Here is a 22846-nt window from a genome sequence, read left to right as displayed (position 1 = left end):
TACTATTTTGTAATACTGCACTGTTAATTTATTTACAAATCATTATGCTTCCAGCATTTTTTTATACATGTATTCCGAACTGAATTTTTTCCGCTATCCATTCCTTTATTCATTGAATCGATATTTTTCTAGTTTCTTAAATTTAAATGTACACTAATTTAATCAACCGATCTGCGGTGGATGGTCTGGTAAAAAAACATCATCGTTGAGAGACAGAGCCACATAAAGAAGGACTTAGGACTCCACTCGCCCGCGTTTATTAAAAATCATACATAGAACACGAACATAACGAAATAGTAAAAATAAAACTGTGTTGTAGTCCTAATTGGATCATTTCTTATCACAACAACATTGTCAATGATACATAGGCTACACTGAATACTTTCTGCTGTAGGCGTATCCAAACATAATACGAATTTACAGAAAAACTGTCCACCATAGTCTGACCAAGTAATTTAAACAGTAGCCTACCGTAAAATAAAAAGTTACATTCCAAAAGACATTCCGAAATAAATGTTCGGTATTTTCTTGATTTTATATAATATATATAACATTTTTCCCCTTTAGCCATAGGATAGTACTGGCACTGCATGGTCAGAATTTGAATGAACTACCGAAGAGATAGTGTCTAGTCGGATACGCCGTTATCGACTATTTGACTGGTTGGAAAGCACAAAAAAATACAAAACTTTGCCATCTAGTGTTCAACGCTGCATTTTGCAGCCTTCTCCAATCAAGAGAGGGCTGAGAGCTAAAGATGATTCTACTTTTGGTTGTTTTCCTTCTGGCTTCTGAGTGAAAAAAATCCTTTATATTGTTTTCCGGTGAATATTCATAGTGCAAACAGTAACTGACGACCCTACATGGACCATTTGTGACATCTGTAAATTGATACAAACCATTGTGAAGTAATTCAACCTTAGAGCAAATTAAAAGTTTAATAGGACTATAAAAAAGTCTTCCTCTTCCTGGTACATTCTCATCTTCCATTTTTGAAGACATGTCGCTACTCTCCACAATGAGATCCACGTCTGTGAGGGGGAAACAATTGTATAGTAAAATTAGTGGACACATCAACAAAAACCCTTTATGACCACTAAAGGTTGCCATCTCAAATAGGACATACAAATGTGCAAGCAAATGTTCACCATTCCACCATTAGTCCAAATGTTCTTGTTGCAGATAAGATTGCCTAACTGATCATATATATATATTCATACATAAACACTTCATTCACAATTTGCAAGTGCTTTCTTGTTTTTTCACAATCAATAGGCCCATGTTTTAAAGGGTGAAGCGTCTCATTACTAAGCGTCTCATTACTCTTCTATTCATATTTTATTTTTCACCAGGCCACTGCTGTGCTGACCCAAACCTAAACTCCCTCCTCTGTCCATCATAGCTCTCACCCATGAGGTTGGCACTGGAGCTCTCCAGCGCACGGGCAGTGGTCACGGGGGCCGTCCGTGTCCCAGGACAGCAGATCCATCAACAGGTTGGGGTGATTCACACAGGATTCGCCTTTCTCTGGCCTGGGGTTGCACACAGGGAACAGCAGCTCTGTGGAGAGGCGGGGGAACCAAGAGGCAGGAGACAGAGAGGAGGAGTAGGGACAATGAGAGGAGCAGTACAGACGGAGGGGAGTTGTAGATACGCAGAGGAGGAGGTGGAAAAGAGAGGGAGAAACAGAGATGGGGAGGAGGGGTAGGGGGAGAAGAGGAGAAGGGACAAGGAGGAATGCAGACAGAGAAAGAGAAGGAGCAGAGATGAGGAAATTAGAGGGGGAATAGGCTTATTACAGGCTTCTTAAAATATTCCATTATTGAATCGACTTCTTCTGGTGTTGTGATGGTGGTCATCCTGAAGATCGCAGATCATTGCATTTTTAACCAGCAAACCCTTCAGTTAACCGTAGAATCATACCATATTATCACCCGATCTTGAAAGTGTATATTTTCTTATCTCTGCAATGTGTTTAACTTCCTCAGTTCAAGCTGGAAAGGTTTTGGTTTTGCAACATGCAGTTCTCAGTATTCAAATGTAAAAAAGTCCTCGCAAACAACGAATAACACCATGGTTCAAAAGATGAATTCACTACAACTACTTAAAACATGACTGAGATACACAAACCTAAGACTGATTGTAAGTCTTAATGGCTGGCGGAAGATAACAGTTCTTCAGTGCATGAAGAGTGGTGTGAGCATACAGTCTATGGGCGTGAGCGGCACGTCATGGTCACCTCGTTGGAAGGCACAGCAGAGGTCTGGCCTGCAGTCCCTCTGGGACTGACAGATGGTTCCCTCTGTTCCACTGGTCGCATCCTCTGTACATTGACCCCATACACACATCTGATCTGAGCAGCACTCCTCATCTTTAGTGCAGGGCTGAGGGCACGCACGCACGCACGCACGCACGCACGCACGCACACACGCACACACACACACAGTATTATGTTTCCTATATCCACTAGATAATTACCAATGTCACTCATTTTAAAATGCTGTATACCATATACTCACCATATCAGTCGGGATGCATGGCAGACACTTGGACTTTTCAATCTCATAGAAGCAGTATCTCGTGTCGCCACAGTCTTCATCTATCATGCACTCCTGGAGAGAACGATGATACAACCTTAGGCCATCATAAAGTAAACAACAAAACTAAATTTTCAATCACCATCTAGATGGTAAATAAACACCAAAAGGCATGTGAAGTCCAAAATGACAGTTGGCTAAGAGAGGGTCACAGAGCAAGTTATTTCAACTTCCTTGTATTGTCTTTCCCTGTTTCCTTGTTTCCTGATCTTATCTACCTCTATATCATTTGCAAAACTTCCAATCTTGCGTTAAGGTGCAAACAGGTTGCAAATAGGAAATATGTTGAACCATATTTAAATGAAGTTTTCTATATTTAATCATTCATTTGTTAATTAGATCAGAACTAAATAGCAAATCAATAAAACATTTGTATTACTTATATAGTCAAATATTGGATTTTAATACAGAAACATGAAGTGTATAAATCCATTAAATATATTTTTTAATAACATCTAATTAGTATAGTCTGACTTGTATTACATTACTACTTCCTGCCACAACCAGGCTTTGCATGTTTAGAATTATCTCTCCTCTGTCTCCTGGGAGTAGGAACACTGACTTCCCTCAATCCTTCTCAATCCGAATCAAAGCTTAGGAAGCAAGATTGAGATAGTACAGTCTGTTAAAGAACATCATCCGTTACCACAGCAGCTAAGCCATCTCCTGAACTCTATGGCTTATGACATAATTAGTTCCCTGGTGAGTGACTAAGGGAAGTGCGTGTTGCCATGGCAGTCTTCCAAGGACCGAGGATAACCACACCCATGCACATAAACTTGGATAAACAGTTCGATAAACGCCCCCCCCCCCCCCCCCACACACACACACACACACACACACACACACACCCTCTTCTCGTTGACATGTCTAGAAAGGAGACATTTGAGAACTAAATTTCTCTGTCTCCTTTGATTTTCCTCTTTTTCTCATTGTCTCACATACTCATTTTCTCAGTCCTAACCTCTCCTTCACATAGCTGAACACAAGGCAGTTTTCTCCAATCAAATCTCCCCACTTCTAGTCAGAGTGTCCAGTTCATCCTGTTAGTAACTTTCAACTGCTCAAAGCCCACGCATAAGTCATATTTAACTAGTCTACTGAATTGCAGGCAGTGCCCTCTCGTTTTCAGCATTTTGCTACTTTGCTATAAATAGTTGAATATAGTACTATTCAAAATAACAAAAAACACACAAACACACATGTATAGGTTCTGATGTCAAGATAACACATCATTGAGGTAAACACAAAACACTGCAGACTTGTAGGCCACGGAAACCCCTCTGCTCGTGAGTCAACTTTATAAGAAAGCAGCTGCTATTAATCACCCAAGACCAGTAGTAATTGTTTAAATTCCATCTCCTCCACTTCATAGGGGAAAATAGCTTCTACTGCCTCCAAAAACATACACTTCCGTGCCAGTATAGAGAATAAAAAATGTTATGGATCATTTCAAATCTGCATAAACTAGTCTTTGAGAGCCATGAAACTGAAAGATGTACTTTTGTTTGCTGACTTTACAAGTCAACCACATACAGGCTCGGATATGCCAACTGATTTAGTCCTTTTCTACAGACTTTCCCGTCTAGTCGTAATGCCTGTTCCGTCTCATCCCTGGGTTGGTTTTGTTAGCAAGAGCCTGCTCTATTAATGAAGCTACACTTCGCAAGACTGCCAGGAAAGAACATGGTATTAACAGTGCTGTAAAAACTGTTGTAATAGCAACACATGCAGCATGGAAAAATCATAAAGCCATACTGTTCTTTTCTTGGTTCCATATACTATGATAAGTATAAGGTTGGTCTGACTGTTCAGGATGATCTCACCCTTGTAAGACGTTGCTTGGGTTAAATAAAGCCACAGAACATATTCCAGCTCTTAATGTTAGTATCCTTAAGCCAAGGACAACGAGAACTGCTGTATTATGACTTTATTCAATTGTCATTGAGTTAAGTGTAGCATTAGACAGAAAAAGCATCCAATGGAAGTATTGCCAATGGAAATGTAACTGAAATATAACTGAAAGGATTAACTCTGCTAGCCTCTTGTTTGACAAAACAGCTTTAGCAGTTTACATCATAAGTAGGCCTGATTAGCCATGGAAAAAAATGGAATGGAAGGGAAACATTGGCTCTGAAACTAGGGCAGTTGGATATTTGTTTTCATATGATACATAAACAGTGGTTATGGTTATTTTTGAGTCAGGCTATTAGATTGACATATGCTGTTGGATTCTCAACGACTTGCTAATGTTGTATATTACATTATACAATATGTGCTATTAGTGTTTGCAATTTTCCTTGACCAAAAATGTCACTTAAAAGCTTGATGTCTGAAGTAATATTACAGTAAACAAATGTGTTTCATTCTCTGTGTTAAGTGCAGCTACTAAATGAGCTGAAGAGCAACACAGATCATTACACAGGGCTTTGACTGAGACTGAAAAGACAGACTGTTCATTAAAACTCACATGATCGACATTGTTCCACTGGCTGGAGATCTCCACATGGGCACGTGGAAGGTGAGGCTCTCTTGTGCCGTTATTACTTTCCTGCAGAAGGCAAATTAGTAATTATTTAATTATTTTTATTTAAAACAATTAAAAATTAACAATTATAAAAACTACATGGAACGTATATGAAAGTAAACATTTACAGATATAATTAACTTCAAATGTATAAAGCATGGTACAACACTACACATTTACATGGTAAGTATGGATTGACTGAGTGTTCTCTGTCTTGTCTATAGTGAATTTATTGACAATTTGAAAGAAAATTACGTAACCTTTTTCATGGGTTACAATGTATTTGTTTGCTGCAATCATATAGTTTGGAGTAGGTCTAGACACACCGCGATGGTGCGGTGACGAAAAATATGTCACCGCAAGATGGCGAAAAAGTCATTGCTGTCTCCCTTTTCTTATTAGGTAGTATTTTTTTGTTTGTTTCATATGATAGGTATGCACTACACGACCATATAGGCCTATCATCATTGTTGGATGAACATCAGACACTTCAGAAGACCTAAGCATCTGTACAACTTATTTTGTGCCAACTTTATGTTTATGCCCACTTTTTTAATAAAGATGATTCATATCCTTATATTTTATTATGAATTTATATAGTCCTACGTACCTTGTCGTTTGTAAAAGTGTAGTTGTGAAAGGTACCGGGTAGAGCCAGTGACGATAGGGATGATTTGGCACTCTCCGTAGATATCTGAGGGTTTGCATGTGTTTAAAAGAAATGAAGTTTAGCTCTGGAGGAAATCAAGGCCACATACGTGTGTTTTGTCAAAGTCTATAATCTAATTGTGTAAAAGTCAATAAATGAAGCTATTTTAGCCCAAATATCTCTGACCTGATCTACAGCCTCCTCCAACATCTGTTGTGTGTCCTCCATCAGCATCTCCACCTCTCGAAACATGTCATTCAGACTCACTGGTCCACGCTCCACGGCATCCTCGACGCTTCCTCCAGCCGCAAGCAAAGAAAAGCCCAAATTCAGAAGCAACACAACCGACTGCATCTTCCAAACAGCAGCGGGACGTTGTGTTTCGTGCTAGAGCAGGATAAAGAAAGACCGCCGTGGGTAGAGAGCTGCCTGACGCATGACGCAGAGCTCACAGCCGGACACAGCTGAACAACGTGTTTTATTTGGAAAAGTCTGGGGGGAAGAGAAGGGGGAAATCAAAATTAAACCAGAAACTTTCAAGATGAATGGCTTGACAAAGGAATGAAAGTGCCTTGGTTTTCTAGGAAATAAATGTATAGTTTGTGAACTTAAATAGCCTATGGTCTTAATTCACCCTTTTTAATAGCTAATATAATATGACATTTCCCAAAAGTTGAATATTAAGTTCTCTTTATAGCTTTAATACATGTTTTGCCCCGTTAAAATGCTGAAGTGTTGGTAATTGCTTAGGACTACATTATTTTATCGAAAGAAACTGTCCAATTCTATTTTCCAGCGTCAGTCTGTCTAGTTATAATAACCTTAAACAATGTGATTGCATATCATTACCACTAGATGGTGTCGTTCACTTAGTTATTTTTTAAGACAACCGCGTGGCTAAGACAGTTCGTACTCACACATTCATAGGCAAAAATATACATTTTTGTACATGCGTCTGGACCACCCACGTAGGCTATACTTTTGACCATTTATGCCGTTTTCTGTTGGTGCTATGAACTGGATGGTTTTCACGTACGTAACTCCCAGCGCAGGATAGGGTAGTACTTAAATGGTCGAAGGTTTGGAGTCACTTGTTGACGTTTGCTATGCATCGTTGAAGTTGATACCAGGCACGGCCCTGGCTCCCAGTGGACAGCTGCCACGGAGCAGTAAATGGACTACCGTGAAACGTGAGACAGAAAGAGGAATGAACTGAACAACAGAGAAAATAGTCTGCATAGGTCTACACCGAGACAGAAATTAGCACACTATTAATGATATACATTTAGCCTATACATTTAGGCTACGATTAGGCTTATATAAGCAACATTTTTAAAACTATTTAAGTGGGAGCCACAGGTGGTCGGTTCATTTACGAGATTCCATCCACAGGTATTTTCCTGTACATCATGTTGTCCAGCTTGTTCCGCAATTGTCCCATAAAATTATTTTCCCCTTGACGCCCACCCATTGAAACAATGAGTCGCGTTATACGTTGATATTCCCAAATGTATCCAATTGGATGTCGTTGGAGTAATCTGTAGGTAGCACCGCCTTCCAGCGGCGCACCGGTGTGGTTAGTTAGTCGCACTTGAAGGGGTCTGAGTGACCGTCATGTGAGCTGTCAGGAGCGGCCAACACCGGGATATCCACCGGCTTTTATCAGTGCACACCGACTCAATATGATCCTAAGGACAACAACGCTGTCTTCAAACCGAGAGCCATCATTTTGAGGATTACACAATTGACACTCATGTGTAAGTAGACTGGAGGCGGATTTGACTCATATTTGTGAATGTGCGGCCATTCTGTTAATGTTACGAAGCTTTCGTTATGATTCTTGAAAGCCAAATTGACGAGTACTTATACATCGTGGATTTGATGGAAACAACGGGGCTGCCTGCCTGTGGTTGGCCGTTTGTTGGCATTATTGTAGAATCGTAGTATTATTAAGGCTACATGTTGTGAGTTGTTTAATTATTTAGCAAAGTTACTTAAGGACAACGTATATAACGTTAGTGTTTTAGACAAGTGCAATGTTTGGTTAAAGTTACCCTTAGTGACGCTTAAGCTAGGTGGAGGATCCATGTCCAAAATAAATATTTCTAAGCGATAGCCTACCCTACTTAAGGGAAACTGGTTTGATTGGGTCAAATGTAGGTTACACTTCCCATGCTTTGCTTAATATGAATGTCTTATTATTTGAATTGGAATGTGTCCACAATATTGAAAGTAATGCGTACAGTCAAAGTTTTCCCCATCACACAGAGGCAGCATGTAATGCATATGAGCTTCTGATTTTATGATGTTGCTAATGGTCATCTCATTCGCAGGCATGGTGTCTAGCAGGTGGTTTCTAAAATCCAATCTGCATGAGGCCCAATGCTTCTTCATTTGTCGTTTGTTGTAGTGTAAGGTTTGAGTTGAATTATAAACGTTTACCTTATTGATCTGCAAGAAGGACTTACATGCATTTAACTATATTCAGATGGAAGGGGAATATGTATGCTGACAATAATTTACTATTATCCTGCTGACTTTGATATCTTTGTTCTATTTACAAATCTGGAGATATTTAAAATGAAAGTATTCCTCATCAGCAACAACGTCACACAAGCTGCCACTTCCTGGAATAACTGGCAGACTTATAAGGGGGTGAGAGAGTGGGAGTCAGGGACAGCAAGATAGAAACATAGAACGTATGACGGAGGGGAGCAGACAGAAATACACGAGGGAGGCCAGTGTCCCCACTTTAAGCTTCAGCATGTCCCCACTGTTAACCACCACATGTGGTAGCAGTTCATTATCCAAAGATTGATTTCAGTTCACTTCATATAATTTGTGTACACAATTGCAATGGTCGGTAGTGCTTCCAAAATGAATTAAACAACAACTAACTGAAAATTAAATGCTCTGCCTGAACCTGTCCACAATACATTAGGAAACATTGTTGCAATATTCAGTGTTTTACAGCATATACCAATTTAAGCAGCCTCACACGAGTTCTTGAATCTGGATTACTTTTTTTATGGATTTATCAACCAAATTAATTGGCATTCAAATGGGAGGCCATTACGTCACTTTTATTTCTCTGCTCTGCCCTGACCTCTGCCTGTTTGTCTTTAAAATCCTGAAGACACATGACTCAAATCCCATCCAATAATGTAGAGGTTCTTAAGTTAAATCTAACTAAGCCCACAGACATTTATGTACTTTTTTGAGCTCTTGGGTGGGAGTGAATGGATTTGCAACAATGGAAACAGACAATTTTCTCTATTCTCTTTATCGAATGGTGGCATCATTACTGACCAATATAGCGATTCATATCTTTACATACCAACTACAAGGTCTATGGAGAGTTATCAGGAATTGTCAGCAAAATATGTATTGGACTACTTCTTATTGTAACTTGAATCTCTATCCAAACATTTTGGCCATTACAAAGGAGAAACCTGATTACTTTGTTGTCATGACCCAACACCATTAACTAGCCTATGGCTAAAGCCAGCTCCAAACTTCTTTGCTACACTGTGTTAATACTATAAGGATTAGGAATGGTGGCTAAGCCCATATGCAACACTCTAAACCGGTTTGGTTTATATCAAGCTTTCTAATATATTCTCAGCAATACTTTAAGTTTCAGCAACGGTACCAGTTAAACCATACTTCCTCTGGGCTTGTTCTGCGAAAAGGTCCTGCTAAACCAAGCTATGGATTGTTCTAGCAAAGATATGGAGTATGCAGGTATCGGGTAACACTTAAGATTCACCAGATCTACTCCAGAACCAATGGAGGGCTTGATGCATTGCAGCCATGAGTAAACTCTCTGGCCAAAGCTGGCCTGTGGCTTTGCTTATTCTTTGTAGGTTTACCGGATTATGAATGGGATGTTATTGGTTATTGGTCACATTGGAGAGAAGAATCCTCTCCTATTTAATCATATTGTTTCTAACCCTACTTGGCTATTGTCTTCACCCATGCACGCCTGATACTGGTGTGGTGTGGTTATTTTATTTATCATTTCATGTGCTTTATGTGCTAACTATATCTGACTTCGTATCAACGGAAGACAAAACGATAATCATAATGTATTGTGACTGCCATGGGAGTTTTGTTTATTTCAGGTCATCACTGGCCTCATTTGGGAAAATTTGTCTCTGCATCTGGCCACGGCAAACACAAAATCTGTTTTAAATAATCTTAATATCACATGTTTGTTTGTAGCTTGTTTTCCCTTTTAGTTTATGGTTTAACCCCCTCTTTGTACAAAGGGGGTTTGATAATCACTTCATTACAATTAACGAAAGAAATGTATGGATTTGAACGTTACTAATCAGAAACTATTGACTATAATCCTTACTGTTTTACATTGATTTGAATTGTACGCATCTGGAAGATTTGTATGTACTCTAATATTTGAATCTCATGCTAATTATCTAAGCAGGTGCGCATTTCTGATGAGGAAGTTGCTGTACCATTGCCGAGTACAGTTTCTAGTGTTGGTCCCTGTAGTGTTGACATAAAATAAGCTTCTCGTAGGCATACTCTCAAAAGAATGTATCAATATTTGCATGTTAGTATGTTTTTGCAGAGCTGAAAAGATCTTGTGCGTGCGATGGTTGAACAGATCTTGTAAGGACTGCAAACATGTGGACTACGTCAGCTTAAGGCTATTTATGAATCGTTATTCAGCTTTGTTTAACCAATTCTAGCCTATTTACAAATTCTTGCAAACATTTCATCTTTAATACATCTAAAGAGAGTGACTGATGCCTGTTTCTTGGCACCACTATTAAACAGCCTGCTTCGTCATAGGGACGGTGGCTAATGTTAGATGTATATCTTTGAGCATGACCGATAATGTCTTCCAGCTATTGTTCCTAAGTTACATTTATCCTGTGACACTGTTTGGTTCTTTGAAGCAGAAATGCTGGGGTCAAATAGACCCTAAAAGGATTTAGAAGAAATAGAAGCCAAGCTTGTTTCAAGGCTTAATTTAATACCCAGTTCATGTTATGCTGTCGATACCGGGACGTAAATAAAGAATAACAGCACGCCTGGCTTTAGTCTCTGTTAAAAATGTGTTCAACCGTTAAAGTGTCGAATGAAAATAATGTGTCTCACAACTTAAGATACAGTGCTGTACACAGGGCATACTGCTTGACAGATGGCTACAGTAAATCATTTGATAACCATCTTTTGCTATTTCAGAGACATCAGGTCCGATAACCTGTATTGCTTGGCATTCTTAAGTCAATTTGATAACTTGAAAAACAACCACTGATGTTGTTTAACATCAGAGAGTGTAATCCATTCAGTTTTTTAACTGCCATTTGTTGAGTGTTCCTTTTCCCGGAAGCCCTCGGGATTGTCGGAGATCAAGGTTGCCGACTGATAAGATAAGGCACTACGTCTCCACACATTACCATTGTCAAAGATCAAATCAAATAATGCTAGTGTATATAACCTTCTTGCCCCAGGCAAGAAGGTTAACGTTAGATAACACTGGGAACAGGTAGGGCGGCTAGACCGTGCATGGAATGGGAGACAAAGCTTAGATGATAAAAAGGAAACAACATATGGATCTGTCCATCACACATCATGAGGAGTTTCATCAATCGTTGACCGCCATCTGGTAAACCAATACAACATTTTATTGGGGAGCAGAGCTGTTCTCTTTTCTGAGTATTTCTGAGAACTTTGCCACTGTATAAGAAGTGCTTGCTTTTGCCAATGCATTGGACTTCTCCTTGCGAAGACGCAGGACAACTCCATCTGAGGCCTCGGATTAATGTGAGGCCTCCGACTATTGTATGTTTGTTGTATGTTATTGTACATTTATTATTCAAATAAATTATCCTAATTGTAAGTTCGGATGACTCTTTAGTCTTAAACAGTTTCTACAGAAACATTTGACAGTGCATGTGTTTATTGGAAGGTTATCTTATTGTTGCGACCATTATCTGCAGTCCAAAGTCATATAACTATCTATCTATACTGGTACAGAGATATTTTTGCTTAAGGTCCAGAAAAAACTTCTGGCATGTAATCAGGAACTAGACTGCTCTAGACTGATTAATCAGATTACAACCACACATACATGCAAGAGACTTTTAATGACCATTGCCCTCATCAAACTAAATTATTAAACAAAACACATTCGTCTGACCTCTACCTTTTATTATTTTTTGGTTGATCTTACTGCATTTATTATAATGTTATGAATTGTAAACAAACCTTATCATATGGCTTGCCTTTTGTATTTTCATAACACAAGTGTGTACTGGTTTTAGGTTAGCTGACGTCTGTACCCTTGTGGTATAATACCACAGAATTAACCTATCGGGTATACAAAGGCTCTGCCTTTCCCCCAGGCTGACCTACAAACCTCCTCCTTTATCGTTTCATTCTTGTCAACACATTACTAACTCCCCAGAACTAGTTTCTTCTAATGAGTTAAGACACACCCTATACAGTAAATCCATTACAATACAGTACACTCTTTGCAAGTTCCATATTTTGTATGCTGGACCAACTCGGTGCAGCCTACCTTTTTTTTTTTATAGTGCGTTAGTGTGATAGGAAATATGGATACTAGGGATGCACCGATTGTGAAATTCTGGGCCGATACCGATGTTTAAAATAACAATTTGGCCGATAGCCGATGCCGATACCAATGTTTTTTTGTTATTTATTTATTTTTATTCTTTTGTGCAAGGGAAACCAACCCTAACCCACCACGCACGCACGCAGACACGCCCCTCGTATACACGCACACACAATGACACAGGGAGAGGCTGTTATGATTTGTATGAATCAATCTGTTTATTTCAACGACTGCGCCATCAACATTCAACATCAAAATTATTTCAGGGTGGGTTTAGGCAGATAGGCCTACATGCGCCGGAAACAGACCGCTATATATTTTACTGAACACAGCCTGCATGACGGTGAACTAGACACCTCTTTAGCATATGGAAACTATGGCCAAAGATATAGCTTCACACGGTGTGTCTTTTTACAATTTATTTGTTACCATCATTCGTAGTGTTGATCAGCTGAGAAATAGTCCGCCGAAAACGTTGACGTCGCTTAGCAACCGAAGACGCTTTCGGAGTGATACGACAGGAAAAGAAAAAATGTCGGTCGTGTGGGAGTATTTCACTGTCTCGGAGAAAGATCAGCGATATGCAGTTTGTAAGACGTTTTCCAGTTACATTTCAAGAGGGGGAAGCATTAAACATGTAAACATCGTTTACTGCCGTCGATGAATGTCATCTTATTTTCCGATAGGCCGATGGCAGTCAACAACGCGAATATCGGCCGTTACCGATGTTCGTCCGATACATCGGTGCATCCCTAATGGATACCAAACGAAGGGAGTACAATATTTAGCTGAGGGGGCATTGCACCGTTTTCCCTCTCCTGGGGCCGGGCCTCTGTACCTTACTGATCACCTTTATAAAGATATAAAATTAAGATCAAGAAAAAGTCATATTTTTCACATCACTGTCTTGAAGGGCTTCAGGGCCCTTATTACCAACAACAGAACCCCAGCAGGTTAAGCTGGGGATCTGTTGTGATTATACTGACATATGATGTTGCTGCAGCATATAGACAGTGACTTTCATAGGATGTGTGCACTAAATACTTGGTTATATAGGCTATTTTGTTTATATTTAACTCCTGCAGAGTGAAGTGTGCAATATAAGACATAGTATATCTAGTTACTCTACCGTACAAATAAAGAAATTTGCCCAACCGCATAACCAATTTCAATGGGTTAGGGGGTGGATCATGATGTCTCATGATGATCAGCGATATATATATAGGCTAGCTTGGAAATATTGAATCTTGGAGTCCATGGGAAGAGTATTGAAAGACAATTTCTTACCTTGTTACCTTGTTCAGACAAAACTTGTGTTTGTGGTACTGCAAGTTCATTAACATTTATTTGTTATTTTTCCTGTATGAAAGACCTATATGTCTCCTAAGTCTTCAAGATTACTGAAAGAGTTTGGAAACTATGTACGAAGACTGAGACCGACTTCAAGTAGTGTGCACAGGTGTGCGTGGTTTGCAGTAAGTGTGGGTGTAGAAATTGAGAGGTTAGTGTTTGCTGCCAAGCTATGTTAGTTGGCTGAGATCTGATACCCCCATTGGCCACTCTTGAACTTGGTGCAGATTGCGCTTGAAACAGAACGATGGAGCAGTCAGTTGAGTTGCACACTGTAGAGACATTGGTAATAATGTAAATGCAATGATTCACTGTAGCTGATGGTTCTGTGTACTCTAAGCACAGCACTATTACCTAAACATTAAATCCTACACACTGAAGCAGCTCACATTAATTTCTAATTCTTTCTTCTATTCAGTGCTTTTCAACAATTATTGTTATTGTTAAGTGCTGTGTTTTCAGACTGCATCTATGCTTTAATACTTGCTCAGTGGGAGATCAGGTTGTTATCATATCATCAGTTATCATAACAGTTATTGAAGGACATGAACTTCATCCAATTGTGTTTGTGTATCTGTATGCCTGCAGGAAGTGATCCATGGGAAAGCTGATAGTGTGAGTTTTAAGCTTATGCATGTACTCACTGGGCTGCATTACATGTTTCTTCCCACATGTGACCGCTCTGCTGAAACCCTTCCATTCGTGCAGCTTGTTTATTATCATATCAGGCATTCAGTGAAGCCAGAGCAACCCTTTTCTGGAGAACAAGATATGTCCAGCCAATGAACATTTGAACCCAACATTATATGGTCCTTATTGTTGGCGGTATTTGTGCTGGATACTAAGCAACAAGCCTGTGCAGAGATAATGGCTGATAACGTCCATATTTGTGGCATAACCAGTAGACCCTGTGTGCCCATGGGTCCTACATATAGAACACTGGACAGGGCACTTTGGACGCCATCCGGGGCGACCTCAGCGGTTTATTTCCAGTGTGTGTTACGTGCATTCCTCTCATATGGAATGCGACCTCCCCTTGATAAGATTTCAGAGTTTTCCACAACATTGTTGAAGCATGCTGGAAGGGTATGTGGAGTGAAAATTAACCACGTGTTTCCGTCAACTGACTGGGGATGACTGTTTTATAGCACAATGGTTACAAAGTCCCTTTGGCTATTAGTGGGATTTTATTTTGTTTGGTATGGGGTGTGATATTCCACTTGGGTATCGCCTGTATAAAACCAAATACAAGCAATGAATGCTATTCTATTGTGACTTCCACTCTATTTCTAAAGCCTTCTTTTTCCCTCTTTCTTTTCTAAGAATCAAAAGGCCATGAAATCCAGAAGCAGGTTAAGCCACGCTCTTGGTTGACACTCCGAACTAGGAGTGAAGTGAAGGAGACAGTCGGTAAGACTCACGAAAAAGAGGCAACCAAAGTGAGGACTGAGGAAAGGCCCCTCACCTCCCTGGGAGGATGGGCGAGACGGAGGATGAACGTACGGTGCAGGCCGGCCAGCTGTTTGAGACATTCGTCCAAGCGACCACCTGCAAGGGGACACTACAGGCATTTAGCATCCTCTGCAGGCAGATGGATCTGGACCCGCTGGACTACACACACTTCTACAGCCGCTTGAAGGCAGCCATCAGCTCCTGGAAGGTCAAAAGCCTGTGGACCAAACTTGACAAGAGGGCCGGACAGAAGGTTTATAACCACGGCGAAGCCTGCCAAGGCACCAAGGTAAGGAAGACCCTTTTAAGACCATAAGATCAATGGTTTCTATGTGAGTCTGGGTCCCATTTGCTTCTACTGTTTGTTAAGCCCTGGCGGAAGCGACAAGAGTTTAGTTTTTATCTGGTCCGTATTTGCCCTTGCCCTTTCACACATGTAACACACAACAGGAAATAAGCCGCATCAGACGTCTTCACCTATGTTGGAAATACTACTGTGTGCTTAAGAAAAAAAAAAATACGCAGCAGCGTTTTGTTTACAACACATCGGAGATGGCTACCAACTCTGTAATTCAGGCCCTTTTTTGGTGATGTCAACGCATTTATTTAGTTGTATCCACAATATTAATAGAAAGCTGAAGAAGCTGGAAGAAGCTTCAGCAAGAAGAAAATAGTACAAAGCAGTTTCACTCCTATTCCACGCCAGTCGCATGATAAAAACGTCAACACGTCAGCACCATTCTCCCCCTCTCAGATTCTTCTTACTTTACGCTAGGGACCTGGTAGGTTAAACTCCAGAGGGGCGGACTCTGACGTTTTTGTTCACACATACAGCACCGTTATCCAGAGTTTGTCATACTGACAGTGCATGTAGGAAAGGACTACATTTAATCGCTTTGCCTGTGACAACAAAAACAAATGTAATCCATGTACTGATGACCAGGGTGGGTTTGGTTTGTTGTGTCTCTCTTTTGGACATAATCCAGGTTTGCCAAAGCAGCACAGCACTTCATTTCTAATGGTTTGGAGAGGCATTTGTGGTCAGGATGTTTGGTGTGGTAGAAGAATGACATCCCCTCAAGATAGATAAGTTGTAAGAACCCCCCCAAGAGGAAGGCCAGAGGCTTGTACCCTACTGATAAGGAGACCCAAGTAGGGAGTTCCTCTTTAAGACCACCCCCGTCATTATCTGAGACTCAGAAAGCCTCAGAAACACTGCATTATTGGAACAGATAAATACACATGACGTATCGGATGTATTCCTCTTATTGCGTCTCTTCTTAAAGCGAAAAGTTTTCACTCCTCAAGTAAACTCTGACTGGGAAAAGTTTGGAATTGGAGCCGAGCCATCGGCAGGGTGGGTCTCAACTGTAGACATTCCTGACAAGACTTCCAGCTTCCTCCCCACAATTCCTCGTCCTTATTTTTCTCTCCCCTGCCCTCAATCACTCTGTCGTTTTCTCTCTTATTCTCTAGTTCATTGTATCCTCATCTTCAATCCGGGTTCAGGTCCGGGGGCAGCAGCTCTAGCAGTTTATTGTATCAGTAAAACTAAATAGCGGTTGGCGGTTTTAGATTGGTGTCTCAGGTCGGTGAAAAGCTGCACTTCAGTTATGTTTATTCACATTTCTAATTACCCTTATCTTCCATTACGCCTTGAGGCAAAACACACACACACAAATGTCTGTGTCAACAATCCTTCAATGTAAAAATGAAGGCACAAGACACTTTACAAATATACTAATACACACTGTTTACACACATTGTTGCCTTAATGTCATAGTATGCAAAAAATCTGCGAGTGTCGATGCATTGGAACAGTGAGGGTCATTAAGAAGTATTAGCTATTATTGCTGTGTCTGTCTTTGTGCCATACGTCTCAACCCACCCTGCTATCTCCTCTCTGACCCCCCCCCGCCTCTTGGTCCCCCAGTGTCTGATCGTGGGCGGGGGGCCGTGCGGCCTGCGGACCGCCATCGAGCTGGCACTGCTGGGCTGCAAGGTGGTGGTGATCGAGAAGAGGGACACCTTCTCCAGGAACAACGTGCTCCACCTCTGGCCCTACACCATCCACGACCTCCGGGCCCTGGGAGCCAAGAACTTCTATGGCAAATTCTGCGCCGGGTCCCTCGACCACATCAGTGAGTCTGACCGCACATTACAGTACATTTATTTAGCTGACACTTTCGTCCAAGAGACTTGCATTAAGTGCATTCAACCATGAAGATAGAACCCAAAAAGTGCAGGATTGGTCAAGTGCATACATATAATCGGGCTGAGCTTAAATATTCTAATATTCAGATATTTGTTTGTTAGGTTGGTATTCTAATCTTAATTCAGCATTCGAATATTCGTTTTGGTTTTCATACACATTATGTATGACCTTTTTTTCTTTCTTCTCTTTGCTGAATATTCAGATATTCGTTTGGAAACCTAACAAATATCTGAAGCCTGTTATTATACATTTGAGCCAGCCCTAATTCATTTAGCAAAACGCTTCAAGTGCTGAGTTATAGAAACAAAATTAGAATCTTTTTTTTAGTCTGCGATGGAAGATGTGTAGGGTTTCAAATGTCCTTATTTCGTTGGAAGTCAGCTGGTGCCTAATCACAGTGATCTCGTAGCAGCCCTAGAGCAGAGTGGACGGGCTGGGGCATAGGGTTTGACCATGTCCTGGATGTAGGATGGCCATTCACAGAAAGGTTGGCAGATACAAGTCACTTTAATCAGATTCAAGCAGCCCCCGCAAGGCAGTGCGGGGTGCGGAGGAGAGGTGTATTGTAGGACAGCCATAAGGGTGTTAGCCTAAAAGCGGGATGACCGAAGGAAGGGATGTATCCTCCTGATGTTGTTGGGATCTGCAGGAAAGGGTTGTCGCAGCGATGTTGGTAGCAAAGGACGACTGGTCAACCAGCGTCACATCCAGGTCCTACCCGTATGCCATCCAAACCCCTCTTGACCCTCCAAACAACCACCGTCACCATGGCCATTATTTTGAATGGGTTTTGTAGTTATTTGTTGGACTGGTGTTTTAGAACAACTAATGAAAATGTTAACCGCATTGTTATATAATGGGACTGAAAACTGGCTGAAGCTTTTGTTCCTGCTGCAAGGATTATTTCCTATTATAAGGCAACTACAAATACAACAATTTGCCAATATAGTGTGTGGAACAGGCATGAAAAATAAATAAATAAAACTACCCCTCTGCCTCTTGTTTATTATAAGAAACCACAAAGTATTTCGGGACCATAAATATTATTATGGCTTCCCATGGGTTTGTCTAGTCTCTACAGTCCACATGGATGGGATTTTGTGAGCCGACAAAGGCGAAGCTTTCCTTGTCATTCAAGGCCAGGCTTGAATGACAATCTGTTGGATTTGCTGCTTAGGTGGGTTGGTAGGGAGACTGATCACATAGTGTTGGTGTTGGCTCTGTGTGTCTGTAAACTGTAAGCGCCGTTGCTGTTTGTCTCTCTAGAATCTAACTTCCTTGTGGGATGTTTCCATCCCCACTCACCCAGACTGCCCCCGTCCAACTTTAGCAACCGTGCCATGTATTAATATCCCCTGCAAAGATGCTGACTGAACTATCTCACCAGCCTCACTTGTTATATCAGCTAAACGTTCAGTCATGTTCTTTTTGGTTCCTTCTGATGGTAGGGGAATGCTACCAGATAAAGTCATCTGTCTGTGTGACGGCAGTATGAGTGCACTGATCAGAAATAGAACTCAACTCATTGACTTAATTCTTTCGTATTACTGCCAATAAGTGGGCAAGTCAGGATCTCTTTCACTTTCGCTCCAACTGTTACTTTCTATTTGACCTATGTATTATACTTTCTATATGATGTATACTTTCTATACTTTCTATTTGGCCTTGTAAATCCTGGTTCACACATGCATTCCAATGACTGGGTAACATACTTAAAATACAAGATGGAAACTGAGAAGAACTGAGAAAAACATTATATTGTTGTGTGATGTAACAATGTTTCCCTGGTCAATACTGATGTACTATTTGAGTAAGAAAATGAAAGTGTGTGTGTGTGTGTGTTCAGGTATCCGCCAGCTCCAGCTGATGCTGATCAAGGTGTGTCTGATCCTGGGGGTTGAGATTCACGTCAACGTAGAGTTTGTTGAACTCCTGGAGCCACGTGAGGACCAGAGCGACAGCGACAGTAAGTATGTGTGTTCATGTCTGTCCTTGGACACAGTCTTCCACAAGCACAACTATGCTAAATATAACTCCTATCTCTACTGTATGGCTAACGATAGAACATAGTCGTTATTACCAAAATCATCCCTCTGGTTTTGCCCTCACTCTATTGGGGGACATGAATATTTAGGTATGATGCTGATCTTAAAACAGCTAACCTGAGCAATCAAGTTGTGCTTTGGACTGCTACAGTATTTTTATTTTTTTTCAATGTTTTCTGATTTAAGGTCCTGGGTGGCGAGTTGCGATCCGGCCATCGGACCATCCTGTCACAGAAATAGACTTTGACGTTGTGATCGGAGCTGATGGACGCAAAAACACTTTAGATGGTGAGGGGTAGTCTGAGTCTAATGAATCCTGGTGATCGGAAGGCCCACTCCATCTAAACCCGGTGATGGATGGTCCCATTAACTAACCCTGGATAGATAATCCCACTCAAACTACACCTGGTGAGAGATAGTCCACATCAAACGAACCCTGGTGATTTGAAGTGGTCGATATTGTATGTGGGGTTTGTGGATTGTATATAGCCTACATTCATCATAAAGTCAGCCGCTGTGAAATTAGGTTACAACCGGAAATGAGGTTAGGCATGTTGACTGCTGACCGAGAAAAGCATTTCCTGTTGACGTAGTTTCAGATGGAAGATACCATGTGTTGGTGGTTTAGACCCTTTACATTTCAGCTAGGAGGGAAACGTTTGCATTTGTTCTGTTAAGGTTTTTACTTTCTTATACCTGTAGCAGTTGCTCCTGCCACCCAGGTGGCTACACATGCCACCAGGTGGCTTTACCGGCCTTCTCAGACACAGGTTCTTGATGTAAGAAACCGGTTTATTGCATTGTTGGGAAAATTTGGCTAGCAAAATGTTGCAGAAACAGTACAGACATGTCTACACTGTGCATTGTATGCCCAATGCACCACAGGTGTGCTACCTCACCCAGCCCAAGAGTCAAAAAAATTGGATGTCAGAACTCTCCTTGAGTGTGTGTGTTTATGGCTGGTTTATACTGTATGCGGATATTGCTCAATGCACCACCAATGCACCAAAGGTCTGCAGCCTCATCCAGCCACAGAGTCTAAGCAACATGACTAGGGCCAGGTTAGGGTGCTAAAACAAGCCATCAACCACCAACACTAAAATGCCTAATTTAACTTACCATGTATCCCGTATGCACCTACATTTAATGATGCATCACACCTCCTTGTACCACCCTAACCCCACACAGGTTTCAGTCGGAAGGAGTTTCGTGGGAAGCTGGCCATCGCCATCACGGCCAACTTTGTGAACAGGAACACCACGGCAGAAGCTAGCGTGGAGGAGATCAGTGGGGTGGCCTTCATATTCAACCAGAAGTTCTTCCTTGACCTCAAGGAGGAAACAGGTCAGTTTATAAACCTAAAACTGGCATGCATTCACTTAATTAATACTATTGGTTTGCACCTATAGCAAACAGCTCTGCAGTTCCTAAGAACAGTATGCAAATAGGACGTAAATAATGTTAAAAGTGAACCGGGTCACAGTCGGGCTCTTGAATCAAATGTCATGACTCACCTCTATTATTATGATTACAGGGATTGACTTGGAGAATATCGTTTATTACAAAGACAACACCCACTACTTTGTCATGACTGCTAAGAAACAAAGCCTGCTGGACAAAGGTGTCATCCTAAACGTGAGTTCACTTTCTTTCTCTTTATGTGCTAATGTAAGCTCTCATGAGGGACGTATTGGAGAGTCCCAAGTGACATTACACAGACATGTGCATGCGTGCTATTAAAAGGGAGTGCAAGGGCATTGCATTACATGCTTTGTCAACAAGTGGGGGGATGTGAATGAAATGGTCGGTAATTGTTTGTGCCCACACATGAATCAACCCCCCCACTCCTTTCCAACAACACACATGCACACGCACACTATGAGCTGGAGTTGCCAAACCTCAGGGAGCCATGGTCTTTGCAGGGATTAGAGGGGGTAACAAGGTTATTATTATACCATGGGGAAACTGCCTGGATCATATGAAGATGACATCTTAGCAGAAGAGGCAGATGTCTCTTCAAGTATCTGCCAAGTAATCAGGTACACGCACATATAAATATAAAGGTATATAGATATATAGACATAGATAAAAATATCTATCTATAGATGTATTACATGCTATCATGTTCACTGAACTACAGAGGCATTCACATGCTTACGCACACAGAATTTCCCCCAGTCCCTCCCTTATACCCTCCTTGAGCCTCTGGCGTGTGTACGTATGCGTGCACAGGCCTGACCGCATGTTCCCGCATGGCTCCCAAGTTACAAAATAAACATTATCGCCTCACGCGTGTGTGTGTATGCAGGCCGGATGGTATATAACTGTTATTGATAATTGATTGTGCTTGGCAATATCTTTGAACCCATTTCTAAGTTCAAAGTCAGCTTTAATGTTCATTCCAAAATACGTGCAAGACAAATAGAGAAATAAATAGAAAGGGGTAAAGTAGGTCAAATGAAATAAAATAAGTCATATTTACAAATAAATGAATTGAAATTGTGCAAAATAATTCTGAACAGCGATTTGATCTCCAAGACCTTCTGCACATCTTCAGTTCCCGCAGTGCACAGGATGACACATGATGAACAGGTTGTCCTGCGTGTCCCGATGTGTCCCCCCGCAGGACTACATGGAGACGGAGCGCCTGCTGGACCGGGACAACATCGACAACGAGGCGCTGCGCTCCTACGCGCGCGAGGCGGCCGACTTCGGCACCAACTACCAGCTGCCGTCGCTGGACTACGCCGTCAACTCCTACGACCAGCCCGACGTCACCATGTTCGACTTCACCTCCATGTACGCCTCGGAGAATGCCGCGCTGCTGCGGGAGAAGCACGGCCGCCAGCTGCTGGTGGCGCTGGTGGGGGACAGCCTGCTGGAGGTACCACACGTGTGCAGGGTTAAACGTAACGTAAAGGCGATCCGTCCAGCTCAGCTATTCTGTAACGTAAGAGAGTATGTATCCGTCTGAAACGTCAGCTCAGTTTGTTCGGAGAAGAATGTGCAGAGGTGACATCCTTGTTGTGGTCTGTTGTCATTGTCCTGTTTTTTTCGAGGGGAGCGGTGTCCCCAGCTTTGAGCCCTCCTTCTCTCTGGTGTGTCCCCACTCATGTCCCTCTGGGGCGTCTGCCCACAGCCCTTCTGGCCCATGGGCACCGGCTGTGCCCGAGGCTTCCTGGCTGCCTTCGATACAGCCTGGATGGTCAGGGGCTGGACCCAGGGCCGGGGCCCTCTGGATGTACTGGCTGAGAGGTGTGTTTAGTTGACTTGATGGCTGCATGGTGGGATACCGTCGAAGATGATGTCATTCTCACAAGTGATCGCCTTGTAATCTGGTTCACTTTTAAAACCCATAGCCTGTGCCACATTCTGCACTTTGCATAGATTTTGGAAGATGGTCA

General features: G+C 41.6%; 2 protein-coding genes across 6 annotated transcripts in view; one reads left to right on the top strand and one right to left on the bottom strand.

Annotated features, from left to right (window-relative positions):
- Positions 1–228: 228 nt before the first annotated feature.
- Positions 229–6212, bottom strand: dkk3b (dickkopf WNT signaling pathway inhibitor 3b). Its single transcript, XM_079743425.1, has 7 exons — positions 5960–6212; positions 5735–5818; positions 5068–5148; positions 2520–2612; positions 2240–2384; positions 1410–1560; positions 229–1031 (listed from the first exon to the last, which is right to left on the bottom strand). Exons 1-7 carry the CDS (start codon positions 6125–6127, stop codon positions 1007–1009), a joined length of 747 nt encoding a protein of 248 aa, XP_079599551.1. The 5' UTR covers positions 6128–6212; the 3' UTR covers positions 229–1006.
- Positions 6213–7207: 995 nt separating this feature from the next.
- The window catches only part of mical2b (microtubule associated monooxygenase, calponin and LIM domain containing 2b), a 37082-nt gene continuing 21443 nt past the window's right edge, over positions 7208–22846 (top strand). For 2 of the 5 annotated variants that reach the window (XM_079743403.1, XM_079743404.1), the window contains exons 1-9: positions 7209–7530; positions 15054–15471; positions 17116–17323; positions 19244–19363; positions 19629–19730; positions 20631–20786; positions 20977–21077; positions 22069–22326; positions 22582–22697. In XM_079743403.1, coding sequence (XP_079599529.1) covers positions 15208–15471; positions 17116–17323; positions 19244–19363; positions 19629–19730; positions 20631–20786; positions 20977–21077; positions 22069–22326; positions 22582–22697 — 1325 coding nt within the window. In that variant the 5' untranslated portion in view covers positions 7209–7530; positions 15054–15207. Of the gene's footprint in view, positions 7531–15053; positions 15472–17115; positions 17324–19243; positions 19364–19628; positions 19731–20630; positions 20787–20976; positions 21078–22068; positions 22327–22581; positions 22698–22846 lie in introns of all 5 variants that reach the window. The other 3 variants (XM_079743406.1, XM_079743405.1, XM_079743402.1) reach the window with 3 other exon arrangements.

The sequence above is a fragment of the Pollachius pollachius genome, assembly GCF_949987615.1.
Source record: "Pollachius pollachius genome assembly, chromosome: 9".
NCBI lineage: Eukaryota > Metazoa > Chordata > Actinopteri > Gadiformes > Gadidae > Pollachius > Pollachius pollachius.
Note: the sequence above shows the minus strand (reverse complement) of the source record. Positions and strands in the feature narration are given on the sequence as shown.

Coding starts and splice junctions, on each gene's coding strand:
- dkk3b (XM_079743425.1), bottom strand. CDS start 6,127: ATGCAGTCGGTTGTGTTGCTTCTGAATTTGGGCTTTTCTTTGCTTGCG. Junction 2,613..5,067: donor AGTGGAACAATGTCGATCAT/GTGAGTTTTAAT, acceptor CGTTCTCTCCAG/GAGTGCATGATAGATGAAGA. Junction 1,032..1,409: donor CTCCAGTGCCAACCTCATGG/GTGAGAGCTATG, acceptor TCCCCCTCACAG/ACGTGGATCTCATTGTGGAG.